Below are 20,633 nucleotides of genomic sequence, written 5' to 3'. Positions count from 1 at the left end.
TAAGCCTAAAATAACTTCAACTTGGCAGAAAAGTTTGGTTTTTTTTTTTTACCACCCCACTCTGCTGGTTTTGTCAGCATAGAGGATCATTAGGTGTGACCTCAATGAACAAGGCATCTTATAAACCCTCCTGTTTACACAGCTGGATTGGAGGAGTTTTACATGCCTGTAACAGGTAACAAAAGAACCAATACAATTCAAGACATTAGTCTGATAACAACATAAGAAAAACAAGTTGCTGTTTCAAAACTAAAAAACCAGCTCTTGCAAAAGACAGATCTCAAAAACAGGAGAACAGACACAGAAGGGATTTCCTTTGAAACAAAGGCCATAACGATTTCCATTCAACAGTGGGTTTACCTGTCACAGTAAAGAAAAAGGCTTTTGTTTGGTGCTTTTGCACAGGGCAAAATAGCCCCTTTTCCCACTACGATGCCTTCAAATACCCAGTTCTATGCTTACCAAATCACCTGTATCAGAAATTAGATTCACACAGCCAGCCTAAGTTTGTTTTAAGATGCTTCCACAGATTTAGCACGGAATTTTGATTTAACCTTTTCTTGACGAAGTGTATCCTGGTTGTACAAGGACGCGATGTGAGGCTCCGCTTGAGCTGTGGGAAACTGATTCCCCATCATCTCTGTGGTTCCCATCCTTCTGTGGATCATTTATCTTGGAATTCCGTGACTGTCCTGATCAAGAGACCCTCCTCACTCATTCTGTAGTCTTTTATTGCTTTCTCCCTTCGCAGCTCCCGGATGTCTACCAGCTGACGCAGCTCCTTCGGCAGCTCCATGCAAGTGGGCTGTTGAGGGAAGCAAAAGAAACAGACTAGAAATGAAATAAACACATATGCATACACATGCTCTACTTGTTAGTACCAGATAAGAGCACCCTCTGTAATTAGCCAATGGAATAGAACAATCTTCTCTCATTAGATCTGTGGAATGTATCAACTACCTGCTTACACAAACAACACCTTGGGGAAAAACCTGTAGGTTCCCCCAACAACCACTTTCTTTTAAAGGCAACCCCAAGGGAAAAATACTAGACTTGCATTTATTATTTACTCTTCTATTATGAAGATACTCAGGATTCAAGTGACACTTCACAGATGGGATTTTGAGGTCTCCTGAGAAACCTTCCACACTATGAACTTCTTGTTCTTCTCTCCAAGAGAGGCATAACCAAATTTAGGTTTGCTTTTAGGAGCCACTGCAAAGACAGTGTTCTTGGCTTTTCATTTAAAACCATGGTATTTATCCTATGGGTAAAAAAAAAAAAAGAATCCTTGGAGGGGAAAAAGCCAATGCATGTAACAAATCAATGAAACAGCTGCTTAGGAAGTATGTGAAAAGAGGTAACACTCCTTGATTTGGTCCTGAGCAGTACACAGGACACTTCAAAATTCTACATTCTGCTACTTACCAGGGACTGCAATGCTCACCATCTTTGTAGGAGCAACAAAGAAAATCCACAGTTCAGCTACAGAAAGGGGGATTACACCAATAAGGAAGCTTGATAAGAAGTAATTAAGAGGCAGCCAAGTAATTTCAACCCTAGCAGGTAGCACAGAGTCAAGTTCAAGACCGCACACGAGTTGCATAAATATTACCTAACAGCAAAGACCAGAGAAAGAGTGAAAGGAAACTGGCAGGACTACAGGGTAGGGGGGTGGAGACTGTGATGTAAGCATCCTTCAGGAAAGCAAAGCCACATCCAAATGAAGAAAATGGTAAGGATGAAGTTACAGAAAGAACAGATCAAAATAGTTGTATGTATACTGAACAGAAATAGAACTAATAAAATAAGCTCTTTAAACATGAGAGGAGCACAAAACATCAGCCACACTGCAGGGCCAGGTGACAATCAGAATACAAAAGAATACCTACATTATTTCTCTTTTTTTTTTTATGATGAATGTAGAAAAGTGGAGATGCCCCATATCAAAAGCATTCATTAGATAGCCAGAATCTGTTATGGATTGTCCCCAATACCCAGAAATACAAGCAGTAAGGTGGATTTCACCTGGAATTCCTTAACAGTGGAAGATGGAAAAGCTGAACTAGTAACCGTAGCATCTTGCTTAAAACCTTCATTGGTACCCAGGGATTGGGAGATGGTCAGTTGTCTTAAGAAGGTCCCAGGAAGGATGCAGGATGCAAAATGCTCCTAAGTCAGAGCTTACTAGTAAGAAAAACCAAGAACAGAGTGAGTGGATATACAGATGTGATGCACTGGAAGAGCAATCCCAGTACTTGTAAAGAGAAGCCATGCCTTACAAACCTTACTTCTAGAAGTTTGCACAGATCCAGAGGAAAGCTAAATAATTTGGACAGAATTACAGAAGAAAGCAGTGCAAGCCCTTAATGAAAAGGCTCCACCTTCAGTTCTGTTTAACCAGAAGACTGTGCATCCAGCTTCCTAATGGCTACAGTACCCAAGTAACGAGAGGTCATCCACACCCTAAACCAGCTGGTTACATTGCACAAAATTCAGGCTAAGTTCATAATGATTAGTATCATTGTGTACAATCCCAACTCACCTGCCAATTTAGGAAGTCTTCTGGCTCAGGCAAGCAATTATATTTAGACAACAGAATTTATGCCATTGTGTGTGATGAACATGTTACCTGGCATTATGTATTGCACCTGAAGTGTGCTGGGAAATCAGTTCTGCTGCACAGGGGTGCACAGCTCTGCTTGTGTGCTATCACCACTGACAGTGGTGGGACTTCTTCTGGAAGAAGATTTGCTTCTTTACACTGCTGGGTTCCCAGGCTGCAACTGCTTCTTTGAATTTAAGTCCTAAGCCTGAAAATGCAGCTGCATTTCCGAGTACATAACACCACACAATACGAGCACACACAGAGTTAGAAGCTTGGCACACATTGCTCCTGTACTAGTGCTTTCCTAGCAACAGAGCTGCAGAGAACCCCACTCTACCTGGTGTCTGCATGCACAGGAGCAATTTACTCCTGGCAGACAGGAAATGGCAGCAATGTTCAGGGTGGGGAATTTGTGTTGAGCTCTCCCCTCAGCAGTAAGGAAGAATGCCAGGTTAAGAAAGATGCTGAAGAGGGAAGCTGAGGGTTTTAATAGCAAAGTGGTGGGGATCAAAGGTTACTGCTTTGCATATGGTTTGTGGGTAAAAGGTCAGTTGCTTACAAGGGAGAGTGTCCACTATTCCAGCCTCAACTACAACTTGCAGGTGTTAAGAAAGGAAACCACAGGAAGTGTCAACATACATTTCCGAAATTGTCAGGATCAATGAGGTGCTTTTCTTTATTTCACACCCCCCTTTTTTCTTTTCTAGTTTTTTCCTCTTCTCTTCTCCCAGTACATCAACACAGGTATTGCATTAGTGGTTTTGTCTGCTGTGGACCACCAGCAACACTTCACTACCAGCTGCTAGTAAGCATGACACCCATCATCTCTGCAACCCTTTCCTGAAAGCACCTCTAATCCATGGAACTGCACCTTGCCACCCTGACAGCATGTCTTCCTCCTGGCATACCAGCCCATCAGCCAGCTCCTCAGTATGTCTTCAGTTACTGCTGAAACAACTACCAAATGACAAAATGTTTGGCTGTCCAAATGCAAGATGTCAGTCTTGCTGGAAGAGCTGCCCACTGGCTGCCCACAAGGACTCTGTTTCTTTGCCATTTCCAAAACTCCTGAAAGATCAAGGGGAAGATGCCTGAAAACTCAGGTGAGCGCAGCACTGTCACCAGGGTCTGATGCAATTGCTCACGAGAATTATGACAGCCAAAGACCCAAGCATGTTATTTGCACAAAATACATAACTGCTGCTTGCTCTGCTCTTACCAGTTTATTGCTTCTGCAGCAATAAACTGTCATTAATCTCCATTTCTACCAGTTTATACATGGCCTCCAGCAACCTAGAACTTTGTTCCCATTAAATTATTTATGAAAACTTGTCTTAAGGGAAAGTGGAAGCTTCTGTTGAAACAAGCTGGAACAAAGCAAACCCCCAATAGTCACTGTTCAAGAAACAAGGCAAAAATAAAACAGATACATGCAGTCATACATATACCTGAAATCAAGCACTCCTGAATATATTAAAGGCCACAAGGTTGATCTGACCCTAGTAACAGCTGTGCATTTAGCCAGCAAATGATTCCTGTATTCCACCACCAATGGGGGCCTGTTAGAGCATACAGACACTTTTTACTGAGGAAGAAGAGATTCATGTGGAAAACTGACTGCAAAGACCAGGGAGAGAGCCCAAGGAAGGGTGGTGATGACTAGATTCAGCAGCCTTATTTACATGTCTTTCCTCAACTCTCAGTGGATGCAGTGAGCCATAAGCACAAGTGAACAAGTTGGGCTTTCACTTTGAGATTATGCATATTAACTTTTTACTGCTGCTGTTTCCAAGAGGAGAAAAACCAGGGCCCAGTCCAGACCTGCTCCCTGTGGCTCAGCTGCTTGGTTTGACCCAGTGTGGGTAGTTGCCCCTGTAGTCATTGATCACCACAGTGGGTCATTCCTCAGCATTATTCAATTCACAGGTAACCTCAGCTTGGAAAGCCAAAGCATCTTCTTCACCAAGTGTATCTTGTCACATGTGCTGTTACACACAAAAGCTATTGGCATGCAAATTCTGAACATGGCTGCAATAAGGTCTCCTCAGAGCCTTCTCTTCCACAGGCTCAGAGGGGCTGAATCACCTCCCTCGACCTGCTGGTCACACTGTTTGGATTCAACCCAGCTGCAAGCACACATTGCTGGCTCATGTTGAGCTTCTCATCCACCGGCACTCCCACATCCTTCTCCTCAGGGCTGCTCTCAATCCATTCTCCACCAGCCTGTAGTTGTGCTTGGGATTGCCCTGACCCATGTGCAGGACCTTGCACTCAGCCTTGCTGAACTCCATGCAGGGGCCCACCTCTCCAGCCTGTCAGGCATCCCTTTCCTCCAGCACATTGACCACACAGCTTGGTGTTGTCAGGAAACTTGCTGAGGGTGCACTTGAACCCACTGTCTATGTCTCTGACAAAGATATTAAACAGTGCTGGTTTAACAGGCCCTCATGAACCCCACTCATCACTAGTCTCCACTTGGAGATGAGTTATCACTTCAACTCTTGAGGTCTAAGTATTTTCCAGGTAATTTTCAACTGTGGCTCCAAAAAGTGCACAGAAAGCATAACACAGACCTTAGTGGTGGATAAAAGTTACTTCTAAATATCCATGGAAAAGCATTAGAATAAATAGTGATGGTGAAGATAAGTATCTTGACTCTTCATTCTGAGATTCAGGGAATTAATACAGACTTAGCCAGAAAACCCAGAAGATGTACAAAGGTTTCTTTGTTAAAACAGACTGCTGAACTCATTACCTTCCAAAAGGCTTCCCTTAATTTTTGTTTAGTCTTGTGGTAACCCAGCAGGCAGCTAAAACCACCCAGTGCGATGGGGAAAGAGAACTGAAAATTAAAAAGGTAAAACTTGTACTCTGAGGTAAAGACAGTTTAATAGGACAGAAAACAACAGTAACAACATACAAACCAAGTGATGCACAGCAGAATTGGTCACCACCTGGAACCTATGCTCAGCTAGCTCTTGAGCTGTGCCACCTCCTGGCCAACTGCCCCAGTTATATACAGAGCATGATGTCACATGGTACAGAACATCCCTTTTGCCAGTTTAGGTCAGCTATGGGGGGCTGTTTTCCCTTACTGCTGCTTGCTGCTAACCCCTGGCTCCAGCAGGCCAGTATGAGAAGCTAGAAAGTCCTTGACTCCTTGGCAACAACAAAACCATCAGTGTGTTCTCAACATTATTCTCATCCTGAATCCAAAACACAAGACTATACCAGCTGCTTGTAAGAAAGTTTAACTCTATCCCAGCCAAAGCCAAGACACTTAGTGAAGTAACAAACTAACTTTAACCAAACTTTAAGTTTAAATACGTGTTTTCGGCATCTTTTAAATCAAGAAGAAACTTGTATCTGTGTGAACTCATAAGATAAACAAACAAAAACTATTATCAATGAAACAATGGTGAAAATGGCTACTTTACTACCCATACACAAAATTTCTAAAGCAACTGGAAGAATTATGATTATCAGATGTGATATTAAACAGATCTTCCAAATGCCATTTGAAATGCTCAGGATCAAATTAATTCCTTAGCTAATCTTATGGAATAAATGGATTTACAAAAGGATTGGCTTCAGCAACCTGAGTAGCACTTAAAATGCTACAAATACCCTGATACAAACAGAATATGTAATCTTTTCTCTTCAGACTATTCTTTCCCCTTGTGTCATGCCTACTTTTGTATGCATTTCACACTGGAAATTCACATCTCAAGCTCATTTTTTCTATGAACAACATTGGTTTTTTGGCAGCTCTCCTCTAAAAAGCTTTCCAGATATGACCTCTTATCTTCCATTTGTGAAGCAACTATGACCTCTTGTGGTTATCTACACTAATCTCCTCCTAAATCCTCAATAATGGGATTTACTGCTCTGAGCCTTTAAGTAATTCCCAAAGGATTCGAGTCTGTGCTTGAGCAAAGACAGCAACACTTTCTTCCACAAAGATTGACCTGCATTCTCTTTTCCTAATAAATATTTCATAACATTTACAACTGCAAAAATGAAGCCATAACAGAATTTAATCATATTAGTTCAGTGCCTTTCTGATAAATGAGGATGTTTAACCATTCACTTCTCACCTGACCGTAATTTCAGCAATCACTTACACAGTTATTGCAAGCTCAAAGATTACTTCATTGAGAAGACATAAAAAGACCAAGTCAATATCGCTGCTTCTTTAGTTTTTAGTGCAGGAAGTCAAGCTCCTTAACCAAAAATCTCATTTCCCTCAACTTTAAAAATTAACAGGTGATTACAGAAGTGGCCACCACACAAAAGCCACTCCAAGCTCTCTGGGTATGCAATACTACAGGTTCTATGGAGCCAAAGATGAAAAGTGTTATTTTTTTTCTTTTAGATAACATGTGTGAGGATAAATTAGGAATACAAAGTAACTCAAATCAGATTTTACAGAAATCAGATTTGGCCAACAAGATACTGCATTTCACAGAAACAGCCAGTATATGCAGAACAACTCACCAGTAGAGATGACAAACAGGAGAAATAGAACAGGAGTTGGAGACGAAGTGCTCTTACCAAAATGAAGCAATTCTGGCAGCTCCAGGTACCAACACTTCACAACTGCCTGTCCCTCTTCATGCCCTCACACATACAGAGCCCTTACTGAGGCTCTCAGTCTCATTAGGGTGAACAGAAGGCACATGTACCTGTGCCCATGCCTTCACAGCTACAGTTCACAATCCATGATATCAAACTCAAGGTGGATTTGTGCTAATGAGCTCACATGAAATGCAGCCAGGTAGACACAGATACCATCACTTCTGCTGTTCCAAACAGAAAACTGTGGCATAAAGTAGGATATATGGTTGCAGAAAAGAAAGCTGTGGTAGCCAAGTCCTCCAGGGTTTATCCAAAGCCTTAGATCAAATAACTAACCAGAGAAACAAGTAAAGGTATACCTACCTTTGTGCTCCCAAGGTGATCTTCAGACCCTGTCCGATAAGCATTTAAATAGTCATGTACTACAGCCCTTAGGTCCGACATCAAGTTATCCATTAGAGATGAGTGGAGCTGCAGAAGGTACATCGCCTCCAGAGCAAGTGCTTTAAGTAGAACAGCTGGAAAGGGTCTCAAGAACCATATGTCAGGATTCTCCTGTGTATCCCAATGCAAATGAATACAGTTATTTAAGCAGCAAAAATTGTAACAAAGCTTTTCAACACATTATTCTGCAGTTTACAACATATGTCCCCATGTCAACTTCTATTTTCAGTGCTACTGAATGTTTGCAGGTTCTAAGACCATCTGTGACAAGCCTGTGGATGTTAGAGAAGAGGGAGTTTGGGAGGAGAGACTGCTTTTTCAGAAACATAAATAGATTGAAACTAACAAGCACCTATTTCAGCATTTAAAGCTAGGCTCTCTCGCACTCATCCCAAACTATGCTGGATTCTGAGCTGAAACTATGCTGAAACTGAGCTGAAAGATCTAAAGGGAGAAAGTCCTCCCATCCAGGGAGCTGGGGAAACAGCTGGGGATAGCAATGTCTTCAATTATTGCAACTGGAACCAAAAGAACATGAAACTACAGCTGAGTTCAGCAGCATGTCCATGATACCCTGAGCAAAACTGTCACTACAGAGTGGCTTGTACTGGTATACTTACTATTACCAGCCATTTTCCACTTTTACTCTTGAGACCAATAGGAGGATTTGGTCTGGCAAGCTAAAGAAGGCATGCTGCAATTCAGCTTAGATTTGCCATACGGAATTCTCTAAATGGAAGTTTTGAGAGAAACCATTAGGATTACAAAGCTTATATAAAAATAAAGCTGTGTTCAAATTAGAGGTTTCACTGAGTAGCTATTATAGCAGTATCAAATAACAGCTAATCCAGGCTTTCAGCAAAGTTTAAATCTACAAACAGGCAGTGCAAAACCACTCAGATTTACTCAGGAAGTTACAAGACCAGTAAGAAGGGAGAACCACTCTGTTAGGGAGGATATTCTTAGTGAAGAAATCCTGCTTATAGAAACATCTCAAAGTATCTAGTTTCCATATTTAATAGCTTATTTAGAAATGTTCCCCCCAAGAAAAAGCAAGGCCAGATGATTAAAAACCCAGCAAAAAGATGGCACAAGCAGCATTAGCATATTTATATACTATTTAACTAATTTTATATCCTTCTATGATAAGGTCACTCAGCTAGTGGATAGGAAGGTGGTGGATGTAATTTCTCCTGCATTTTAGTAAGGCTTTTGATACTGTCCCTCATAGCATCCCTCTGGACCAGTTGTCCAACTGTGGGATAAGCAGGTTCATGGTGCATTGGGTGAAGAACTGGCTGAAGGTTCTTCACGAATGGCAAACTGTCACCAGTGCCATTCTGGTCAGTTCTGTTCCATGTATTTACCAACAATCTGGATGCAGGAGCCAAATGCACCATTAACACCTTTGCTTATGGTACAGACCTGGGAGGTGCTGTTGACTCTCTTGAGGGACAGGAGGCCTTGCAGAGGGATTTGCAGCACTGGGCTCTGATTAACGGGATGACACTTAACAAGTCCACATGCCAGATTCTGCACCTAAAAAAAGTAACTCTGGCACCAGTATAAACTGAGAGAGAAGTGCCTGGAGCAGCCCTGCAGGAAGGGATCTGGGGGTGCTGGTCTTCAGCAGATCAGTAGGAGTCAGCAGCATGCCCGGGCAGCCAAGGGGACAAACCACATCCCGGGGTACGACAAGCACAGTGTAACCTGATGGTCAAGAGAGGTGATTATCCCGCTGTGTTCAGCGTTGGTGCAGCCTCACCCTGAGCACCGTGCACAGGGCACAGGATGTGAAGGTCCTTGAACACATCCAGAAGAGGGAACAAAGCTGGTCCAAGGGCTCGAAGGTGTGTCCTGTGAGGAGCAGCCAAGGACTTTGGGCTTGTCTTGTTTGGAGAAAGGGAGACTAAGGGGCAACCTCATTGCTCTCTACAGCTTCCTGAGGAAGTGAGGAAGGAGGTCATGAGCTCTTCTCCCTGGTACCCAGTGATAAGATGTGGGGGAATGGTTCAAAGCTGTGCCAGGGGAGGCTTAAACTGGACATGACAAAGAATTTCTGTACTGAGAGGGTGGTCAGACACTGGAATAGGCTTCCTGGAGAGATGGTCAATGCCCCAAGCCTGTCAGTGTTTAAGAGACATTTGGACAATGTCGTTAACAACATACTTTTACTTTTGTTCATCCCTGAATTGGTCAGGCAAGTTGGACTTGATGGTCATTGTACGTCCCTTCCAGCTAAAATAGTCAATTCTATTCTAATTACCAAAATCTTAGGAGCTTCTGGCCCCTTAAGCTTTCCTTTGCTTGTCTCTATCTGCGAGATAAACAAAACTAGACAAAAGAGAATGATGATTTGGCAAATGCTGCTGAACTGCAAACACAAGAAAAACAGCTGCTTTCATTTTTTTCATTGTAATAGTCTTGGCAATAAAAGCTTCCTCTTTCCCTACTTGACTCCAGATTAATTTTAACCAACAAGTTCTGTTTGAACTAGGTTTCAGAATTAGTCAAATATATTAACCTATCTGGAACACTTTTTTCCCCCAAGTTCTATATATCCACTATTATACAATCTTTGTGATTCTTCAAAACCTCAATTTCAAATGAGCTATTAGGAAATACCAGCAGAAGCACTGATGCCAACTAAAACTTGCATCTGTCTCCCAAGTCAGTGTTACAAAAGGTCCGTAGCTACAGCAGTTTGACCACTGCATAGTGCCATGCTCTTAAAAAAAAAGATGACAGAAATATCTTGATATGGGCAAAGTACAGCTCACAATTGAGTCTTCAGAAGGAGCCTCACTCAATTACTCACTGATGCCATCTGCTGCCCACGCTTCATGATATCACCCCGTTTGGAAGGTATCTCCAAGTGCTGCATCAAACACTCCTGTAAGGTGCAGACGCGGTGCGGAAGGAAGCCACCTGTTGCCACGGAGAACTGCAGAGCATCAGCCACCTGTGGTGAAGTGATCCATGTGCCATGGCCAGCATCTGCTAGCCCAGGGCAAAGAGCATGGAGGTGTGACAGTGGGGATGCACATTAGAAGTAAAGTACACTGCAAACAAATCAATCCTCATTTTGACTGCACAGAGTTGCAGAGCTAGCAATCTGACTCCTAGGGTAAGTTAAGCTTTAAGAATTACTTTTTTAAAAGTTATATTGTATTTGTCTAAGGCTCCATCTAGCCCTGTACTCTGGTCTCCAAGCTGCAGATAGTTAGGAACAGTAACAGAAGAGTAAACTTTCCTAGGATCCTTATGGTTTTGCCTTTTATCCAAAACCTCCAATAGTTCTGCCATGTAAAGAAAACATGACAAAAGCATGAAATAACTGGCAGACTCACTCAAGCATTATCAGTGAAAGGTAGTTCAACAGGTGATGGTTAAGTAGTATAAGAACACCTGTGGGGATCAAAGTGAACATCAGAAACCTCTCACTACAATCCTCTACACATGTTAATATAATTAAGTTACTTATTGCATGGAATAAAAAGTTGCAGCCACTGACAAAAACCAGGGTTAAACACATTCCAAATTACGCAGGCAGGATCCCATCTAAACCAGAGCTCTTCATTCCATTGCTGTGGGTTTTTTCAAGCAGAGTCTCACTTGTGCCCGCAGCCTGTTCCAATTTTAACAACCAACACAGAGAAACTGCTTCACAGCAACACTGAGAACCAACACTAAGAAATGCACCCCAAAAAGCATCTATGAGAGATGGCTCAGAAGTACCTCCTTGTTATTTGTTCCAGTAGTACAGAGTAGAAGACAAGACAGCTTAATTCCCCACAGTATCAGGTAGACCACAAAAGTAGCCAAAGCCAGACTACTTCAATATCTTGCTTACCTTAGACATAGGATTCAGGCCAAGGAATCAGAGTAATTGAATCTAAGCCTAGAGATCTATCAGTGCACAAAAAGCATGCATGTCAGCTCCTACCAAGACAACAGAACAAGGAGTGCAATACTGTGTACTTCAGACATCAGGGTGGAAAGTTCTGGTTAGATATTTCCAATATATCAGTTACATGTTCTAGCCAGTACAGTTGGGAGCACCGGTGGGAATCACCTTGCCTGCATTTTCATGCAGTGCTGCCTGATACTTGATCAGTAATAAAATAACATATTTTTTAGGGGCAAAAGATCAAACTAACATCAATGGGGGACTGAGATAAATCTCTGCTGTAGAAACCTTACTACACAGTCCAGATTAAGGCTTTGAGTACTAAAGGCAGTCATATGTATGACATGAAAAGTCAGTATATAGGCAAGGACAAGTCATATATAACTATGCTTAACATATCCATGCCCCTTATGAAAGATCACAGCCATTACGTTATTTTCTTCTCTCTCCAGAAAGGTGCTAATTCTCCTGTCAGTCACATAACATTAACTACCATAACTACCAGGGCCAGCACCAGCAAAACCAGGTTTTTATGGTAACCTGTCCTGTTCTGTCACTTCCACCACTGCTTTTATTAGCAGGTGCTTCCCAGTGCTGGATACCTGTAGCCTAAATCTACTTCTACACTCATGGAAGGGCCAGAAAGAGTAACAAAAGAAGCACAAGCTGACCTGGCTCCTGCTGAAGTTACAGTAGCCTCAGGTTGTGCCAAGTTGGATCAAAACCAGTTGTTACATATTGAAAAAAACCCCACCATTACACTTGCTGCTATTATTAGATATGAACTACCTTTTAAAGTAGGTCTACACAAGGCTAAGTAACACTATCGACCTTGCCTGCCAGTTTCTTCTAGCTAGATCAAACCCACTACATTTACACGGACGGAAGATCCTGAAAATGATGTCAGGCACTGTTAGGACTGTTCCCTTGGCTAGGAACACCCTGAGCCCCAAGGTTAGTGGGGCTGCTAGTGGACTACCTGGGAGAAAAAGTTCAACTACTCTCACATTCTAATTATAGTAAACATTCTCTTGAGAAAATGACCTGAACAAGGATGAATTTTCTCTTGTTGAAGAGTTTGTTCCCCCCCCATCCAGAATATTTCAAGGGTACCTGTGTATCAAAGACATTGCAGAGAACAACACCGTACTGGTGAAAGAGGCAGTCTGAGATCCAGCGACAATCATGCATGACCTGAAGTCAGAAAGAGCTGTCAAACTTGTGTCCAACTGCAACTTTTTTGGTGCAGGTAGATCATTCTAAGTGTCTATGACCTCTGCTATCACAGATGTCCTCACACACCCTGTACCCTTACCTTCAAGATGCTCTTATCTTCCAGCACCATCTGTAAACCATTTTTGAAAGCCTGAGGTCCCAGAAGGAAGATATCAAACAGAAAAATACAGCTCTTTGTTGCTATCTAGAAGAAATTCAGTTGCAGAGAAAAATAAGCAAGGGACGGAAGAAAGGACCTGAGAGTAGCAGAGAGTACACTGTCACCCACAAGCCAGACACTCCTTCGTACAGGCTTATGTCAGAGAGAGTAGGCTTAGTTTCCTTAATGCCCATTCATAAACAAGTCTTGTTTTTTCCAGAGATGCTCAGAGACTCTCATAATAATTAGAGAATGACCCTGTAGTCTACCACACACAGTTAAATACAGCATTGTTGAGAGCTATCAAGAGCATAATACTTAAAATATACTCCTACACCTCTTATGGTAACAATTTTAAAGAACCACTTCCAACAAAACTCTTGTGCCTGTGACATTCCTGTCATTGTCAAAGACCACTAACAATAAAATAAAGGACATGGTTTTCCATCCTAGCAATCCAAGCAGGATATAAAATTTAGGTTTTCCCTATGTTCAAATTCATAATGGTTTAACAAGAGCTGTTATTTTAAAGCAATTTAGCCACACCAAAGCAAACATACTGTGGAAACTTAGCTCTGCATAAATGAGTTAAGTCTGAAGCAAGAACTCCCACTTGTTTATCCCAAACTGGATAAACACTTTCACTTTTAAACCTATTTAAAAGTAATATATGACGTTCTGAGCAAGAATATTAAGCTATTCTCCATCCTGTTCCTTCCTTTTCAACTGTTCATAATATTACAGCTAATTAAGTTACTGTATCACCTTTGGATAGATTTTACTCCTTCAGTTATGCTGGCATTGTGATACTTTTCCTGCAATTTTTCAAGATGAACAGCTGTGCTAGTGTAATAGCTTTACTTGTATACAGATACCTAAAGATAGCAATTAAAAGTTATATTGTTATATGCATTTGTATATATTACATACAAGTTTAGTAATTATTATATCACCTTATAATGGCATCATTCTTTCCATAAGAGATCTTTCATAAAATACCTGATCTGTCTTGAAGAACATCAGACACGTCCCTTATAAAAAGAGTTATATGAATAAGTCAAACTCAGGCTAATACTAAAATGCTTATCAGTTATTTCTCAAAATATGTCACTAAACAGGATCAAGTATGCCTCTTACCTCAAGCCATGAGAGTTTTCCATGACGACACAAATTAATACCGCCTCCTGCTACACTGACAGCACACTGCTGTTTTAGGTGCAGCACCTAAAAAAAAGGCACTAAATAAATAGCACCCAAAAATTATAGGCAGGGGGACAAATAGTAAACTGATTTTTCTGGTCATGATCCATGTTAAAAAAGGCAACTTCAGATCAAAACCACAATGAATCTCAGATATATAGTGATCCAAGAGAAACAGACACAATATGAGTCCAGTTACAGATAGACTGCTAGAAAATCTGCAAGTGGAAACATCAGTGATAGGTTTAGCATGGACTCTGGGTAACTAAACAATATAGACTCCCCTGATCTCCTTCCAAGAAATTCTCCTAAGTTAGTTTTAGGGACTTCTAAGATCACAATTCCCTTCAGATAAAATGGAAAACTTATTTTCTAAGGTATAAAAAACGCTTTCATTTTCTAAGGTATAAAAAAAATTTACTACTCTCACAGACAAAAAGGTTGCAGAGAATTAAGATAAAACACATGCAACACAAGAGTAAAAGGCATAAACAGAAATGAAAAAGCCAGTATTTTTTTTCAAGTAAGTTAGATTCCTCTCTAAACAGGGAAATCCTTTCCTGTTGGAAGAGTTTTTTCCTCTGTATGTACGACAGATTTACTACAAGAGCCCAAATTCCAACTGATGTTACTTCAAGACAAAACCAGCACAGAGGACCTATAATACTGCTGGTCTAACTCAGGACCTAAACAACCATATTAAATTTAATAGTAATCACAGAATCATAGAACATGTTAGGTTGGAAGGGACTTTTAAAGGTCATCTAGTCCAACACCCCTGCAGTAAGCAGGGACATCTTCACTAGATCAATAGTCTATCATTGGCTCAGCGTTCTGAAGTGGGGGTTGGCGCTCTATGATCCTTGGGGGTCCCTTCCAACCCATGCCCTTCTACAATTCTTAAACAAAGCCTAGAAAGGCTCCTTATGTTATCCAACACTGTTTAAGAGAAAACAGTCCAGGCATGTCTGGAGTTTTAAATACCTACAAAACCAACACAATCCATTCCTTCTCCAAATGCCAACAAACTTCATGTTCCACTCAAACAAAAATCACTGGTCATAAATAGCAATACTGACTCTTCACCTCAGTAACTGGTGGTAAGAGTCCTAAAACAGTAACCAACACAGTGATGCAGATTCACATGCTCTGCACGCTCCCTGTGCAATTTGATACCACCAGGGATACCATTCCTACTTGAATGGTATCCAATTGGAAAAGCCAATTACTACCCATTACTCAAATTTTACTACCTCCTGCAAAAGTGATGTGCAGTATAAAATGAAACAGAGCTCACAGTCCTGCCACCTAACACATCTACTGCCAATTAGAACTGGACAGGCTTAGAAGTCATATATGCCAAGAGATTCATTAGTACTTACTGCTGGGCCAAACTTCTCCTGGAAACAATCAACAACCGTGTATTCCACGTTCTCTTCTTTTGTCTCTAAGAAAAAAAAAAAATCAATAGACACTTACTTTACTTGAATAAACTTTGCACAAGGTATGCAGTTTAGTGGTACAATCACTCTTACTGGTTTAGCTGTTCAGTTCTTCCCTCTCTAATTCCTGAACACACCCAGGTTACTGAACTGTGCATTCAGACGTGCACAGACTAGACCATGACCCAAAATTCCATTTTTCTGACAGAAAAATGGCTGTTTAAAAGCAAGATACAGCATTAACTTTCTACCTGTATGAGGCATAAAGGAAACAAAAAGGTTTCAGGTTAAAAAATTCAGTTGAAAGAGAAGTACACCCATTAAAAAAAGCACCCTAATTCCTAGGCTTTTCCAGGGAAGGAAAAAAGCTCTAACAAAGAAATCAGTAACACTGCAAAACACAGACAGCTAAGTGATCAAAGCAAAGAGAATTTAAACCAGATTTTAATTTTTTAACAGCTGCTTAACAGTGTTTAATGAACAGGCAAAGAAGCCCTTCAAAAACTCTCCCTTCTCTTTAGGTAAGATACAAATGCTAATAATATGCATCCATGACAACACAAGGGAAATCTAAAAGTCAAGAATAACAGCCAACTGAAAGATCATAAGAACAAACTTTTAAAGGCTCTCCCTGATCACATCAACCCTTGCTTATTTTCTCCTCCACTGCCCAGATAAATGCAGCCAACCTTCCTTCAGCCTGTACAGGTCTTGCATTCTTGTCACAGCTCTATGACAACAGAACGAGCTGACCACATTTCAGATCTGTACCTGTGTATGTGTACACAGCAAGAACCACAGAACCAAATCAATGCAAGCAGTAACAGACAGCACAGGACCAAAGAGCAACATATGTTACTGAGCTTAGCATTACCCATCATACCACACACATTTCAGGAACAAGTATAAGATTAAAACAAACACCAGAGAGAAATACTCACTGGCTGAAGCACTTTGATTTCTCAAAAAGATAAGCTGTGCTGCTCAAGCACTTCTACAGTTGATGAGAGCTACAGGACCATTGTTTTTTCACAACACATCCTGTTCTGATATTGGCAAACCAAGACATTGGGGTCCCCAGGAAAATGCTGTTGGACAAAGACTAATATCCACATTACCTGAAAAGAAGTATTTTAAGTTATTTGGGGGTCTGAGCTGCCTCTCTTGGGGAATGCAAGAGCTCCACGGGCCACAATCTGCTGGTCCTCTGTCTGCTTGTTTGTTCCCTTCAACAGCTGAAGTGCACCTGCATAAGCGAAGCAACCACACATTGCACAGAAGTCAACGCGTTACACATTCTACCTGCATAGACACCTTAAGAAAATTATTTTATCCAATGCCATCTACATGCATCCAGACAATGAACTGCATGTGAAGCACCTGCCTAATCCAGTGTGCATGGTTCTTAAAGAAGACCGATCTTGAAGCTACCCAAGAGGTTTATTTTGCACAAAAGGCCTTTATTTCAGATATGTCACATGTATTCTGAAAGTAAAAGGTGAAAGCAGACCCTGAACAGATGTTCACTGCAAAGGTCAGCAATAGTTTCAAGGGAAGAAAGAGTTCAAAGTAGAAAGAATAAAGTACCTGATCTGAGCCCAAGAACCACACAAGTTCAATACCTGTAAGTCTTTAGACCGCATCAAATATATCTCATCCATTAGTTAGCTACTGTAATTAGACAGTGATTTTACAAGTTCAACAATACATGACACAGTTTAGGTGTATATGACTTTACTGCAATCAAAGGGAAGCTATTAAATAATATAGAATGTTAGCATCTCAGGACTAAAAATACAGTGGTAGTCAACATTCACCTGACTGAAAGCTGTCACAGATAAGATGCTTAATTTCTACACCAGGACAGCCTAAGGTCAAGAATACTTCACTGGGAAATCTAACTTATTGGTATACATTTCCTTACATTGATATAAAAGCAGCTCATTATGATCATACAGCTCCAATTATGTACATATCCATCACAACAGAATAAGCATAACCTCCCCTTCTGATGAGCCTTTACACATGGCTGAAGAATATTGTGTCTAAAACTGTCTATTTACAGGATTAGCACAGGACTGCTACCAAGGTGAGTGTATTCAAGTACGTGTGAACAGGGGTAAAGATGACAAGACAGCAGCAAGACAACTGCTGCTAATCACAGTTCTACGTGCTTCTTAACTGCATTTTGCCCACTCAGTAGACACCACTTCAGTGGTAAAAGAAATGAACTATTGAAATTTGGTCTTGTGAGAAGACTCAACAAAGACATTTAGGAGCACAGGTCTGCAGGAGTTTGAAACATATTTTTACCAGCTTCCCAAAGTCATATTTATGTATGTTTTGAGTACATCTGTGTAAACCTAATCTTCCCTGTAAACTGCCTTGGAATTGAAATGCTCAAGGGAAATCCTCCCTGAAGCCACAAGCTGTCAAGGAAACAAACCAAGCAAATTCCTCTACCTCAGAACACTAGTGGGAAAGAAAAAAAAAGGAAGAAAAAAGAAAAAGTCAAGAGAGAATTGTAGGCAGTAGCTTGAAAGAACCTTTTACACAGTGGAAGTCTTCCACCCACCACCTAGTTTACCTCTTCAGAAGAGAGAAATACAAACTTGGCATAGCTGAGTCTGAGTATTATACAAGTGGTGGCTCCCCAGTTGAGTACATCCCACCCCTCCTCCTACCACAAAAGGAAGGAAACATTTCAACATACTCTGAGATTATTGCTGCTCCTTCCCCTGAATCTGGTTTATCCAACGATTCCACTGCAATAGAAACAAAGCATTTATACTCCAGTGCTGACAAGTGACTTTTTGACACCTGGTTCTCTCTGAAAAAAAGAAGAACCATAACTGACACTAACTGCCACATGAGGTGGACACAAGTACAAAAAAACCAAAATTGAACTGTAACTATAAAATAATTTAAAATTCACTCTGATGTACAAATCTGTATGAAGCCTAGATAAAGCGTAATTCAGAACTCCAGCATTTAAATAAGACTAGTGGCTTAGCACCCCACCAAAACTAAAGTCAGTGTTGGGCTACAACTAATTACTTTACAAACTATTTCATATACAATAAAGCAGGTGGAAGGATAAAGGCAGAATAGAGTCAATTAACCAGTTGTTAAATCAAATAGCTGCCTTCCAGCCATTTTCGCCCTGAGCAAGAAGCAAAGGGCTCCTTGTCTCCAAAACAAAGGAGATGCCAATAGAAATGCACAGTGCTGTTAATATACCAGTAAAGTTTTTCTTTCTGTTAGTATTCCAGGAAAGTTTTTCTTCATTCTTATTACTAGTGACTCGTTGGAGACCATTTAACAGAGATGCCTTTGTGAGTAAAAACAAAAACAAGTTAACTAAAACTTTAAGGAATTTAACTTCTAGCAGAGTCTTGCACACATAACAAATACAACAAACGTAACCTGCCTTCCAGACATAACCAGGGGGCATGTTGGGGAAGACAGCAGGCCTGCTAGCAGCCTAGCTCTCGTCTCCCAAGATTGAGGCTCTGACAATATCTTCTGTTCCCATAAGACAGAAAGAGTTACTCTTGCTGAGAGGATCTTAATCAAATCCCAGCAGCCTTGATGATAGGGGTACAGGCTACTCTAAACTAAGAAGTAGTTATGAGAAGGTACTTGGGAGTAACAGAACATGTTAAGAACCAGCCATAATAAGGTGGTCAAAACAGTAGGTGTGCAGGTGCTTTTAGGCATCAAAGGTAAACTAACAATATTTAGCTATAATATATGCTTATAAGAACTCGTTGTAACTACTAACCAATCAGTGTGGTGTGAACACTGTGTGTAACCCGTTAGCAGTTATTTAGCTTGCCACGTTTGCAGTAAGAAATGTATATAATCTGTGTGATTTCACCCAGTACACAGCTTCACCTAAAATTCATATTGAATTGCGTGTTGCTCGTCACTGTTCACCACAGGGGCATGCTTATCTCAACTGATTACCTTCAGAGCTGTTACTTTCTTTAGTGGTTTAATTAGACCTTATTTGTTATGTAGCTGACAAGCTTTAATGCAGAACAGCCCCAAGACCTTTACGAAGTGGGGAACTATCACTCCACCTACAGATAACTGTGGAGCAAGATTTGTGTGATTTACATAACGTTCTAATTCCCGGTAGTTTTAGAAGAAAGATGTGCAACTGAAGAGTTTAGCAGCGACCCATAACGGGTTTTAAATGCTGAACCAAGGGCAGCCACGGCCCCCATGCCCCACGATACCGTAAGGAAAGCCTCACCGTTAAGTATTTCACAGCCAAAAAACATGTTCACTCCTGGAACGCTTCTGCCAGTTTCCAAGTTCTTCACTGAAACGAGGGAGAGAGGAGAAAAAAAGACAGACACGCATTGAGCGCCACTGTTCGGGGTAAAAGCTCTTCGCTTGCGGCGCAAAGACCGACGATAGCACCGGGCAGCTCGAGTTAAGCAGAAAGAGAGCCAACGAAGGGGCTGCCTGAAGTGACGGCTTGTGAGCTCTACGGCAGAGCGCTGCCTTGCGCCGCCTGCGCCCCCACTGCACCCGCACGGCCTGGCGGGCCGTGAGCGCAGCGAGGCACAGCTGACCCTCGCTCTACGCACACGCTTTATCCACCCCAGCGCCCGTTACGGCTCCTGAGGCGCAGCGGGCGCGCTGGGAGCGGGAAGCTGCCCGCGCCGCTCGGAACACAGCGGCCGCCACAGCCCCCGTCCTCCAGCCCCCTCCCGCCCGGAGCGCTGGGCTGGCCTGCGCCCCCACCGCTCCCCTCGCACATACACACGCGCTGAGGCGAGGCGCGGCCCTACCCGCCGCGGCGGCGGGACCCGACCTGTCCGCAGGAGGAGGCTCCGGCCGGGGTTCACGTGCTGCAGCACCCCCTGGAAGACGCCGCGTTTTAAGGTGACTTTGACGGTTCTACCCAGAAGGGCGCTTAAGAACTCGCTGCTGAGCGCCGTCGGGCAGCTCATTGCGGCAACAGAACGCCCGGGACAAGACTCCCCCCGCGGGCCACCGGCAGCGCGGACGAACTGAAGCGGCGGCACGTCCAGGTTACACTGCGGGGCGGGGCTCTCAACA

General features: G+C 42.0%; 1 protein-coding gene across 1 annotated transcript; it reads right to left on the bottom strand.

Moving 5' to 3' along the window:
* Positions 1-332: 332 nt before the first annotated feature.
* Positions 333-20,524, bottom strand: EXD1 (exonuclease 3'-5' domain containing 1; the record flags this gene model as incomplete). The annotated part of the gene is given in 14 exon segments (XM_084263142.1): positions 333-551; positions 553-632; positions 634-670; positions 672-805; positions 7,550-7,741; positions 10,449-10,592; positions 12,654-12,734; positions 12,856-12,960; positions 14,053-14,139; positions 15,498-15,562; positions 16,676-16,803; positions 18,271-18,322; positions 19,819-19,887; positions 20,386-20,524. Coding segments are annotated over 14 exon segments (1,389 nt in total). The 3' UTR covers positions 333-475.
* Between the last annotated feature and the right edge of the window lie 109 nt (positions 20,525-20,633).

This window comes from Gallinula chloropus, assembly GCF_964237585.1.
Source record: "Gallinula chloropus genome assembly, chromosome: 4".
In the NCBI taxonomy this organism is placed as follows: Eukaryota; Metazoa; Chordata; class Aves; order Gruiformes; family Rallidae; genus Gallinula; species Gallinula chloropus.
The sequence above is the reverse complement of the archived record's forward strand: the minus strand, read 5'-3'. Positions and strand labels throughout refer to the sequence as shown.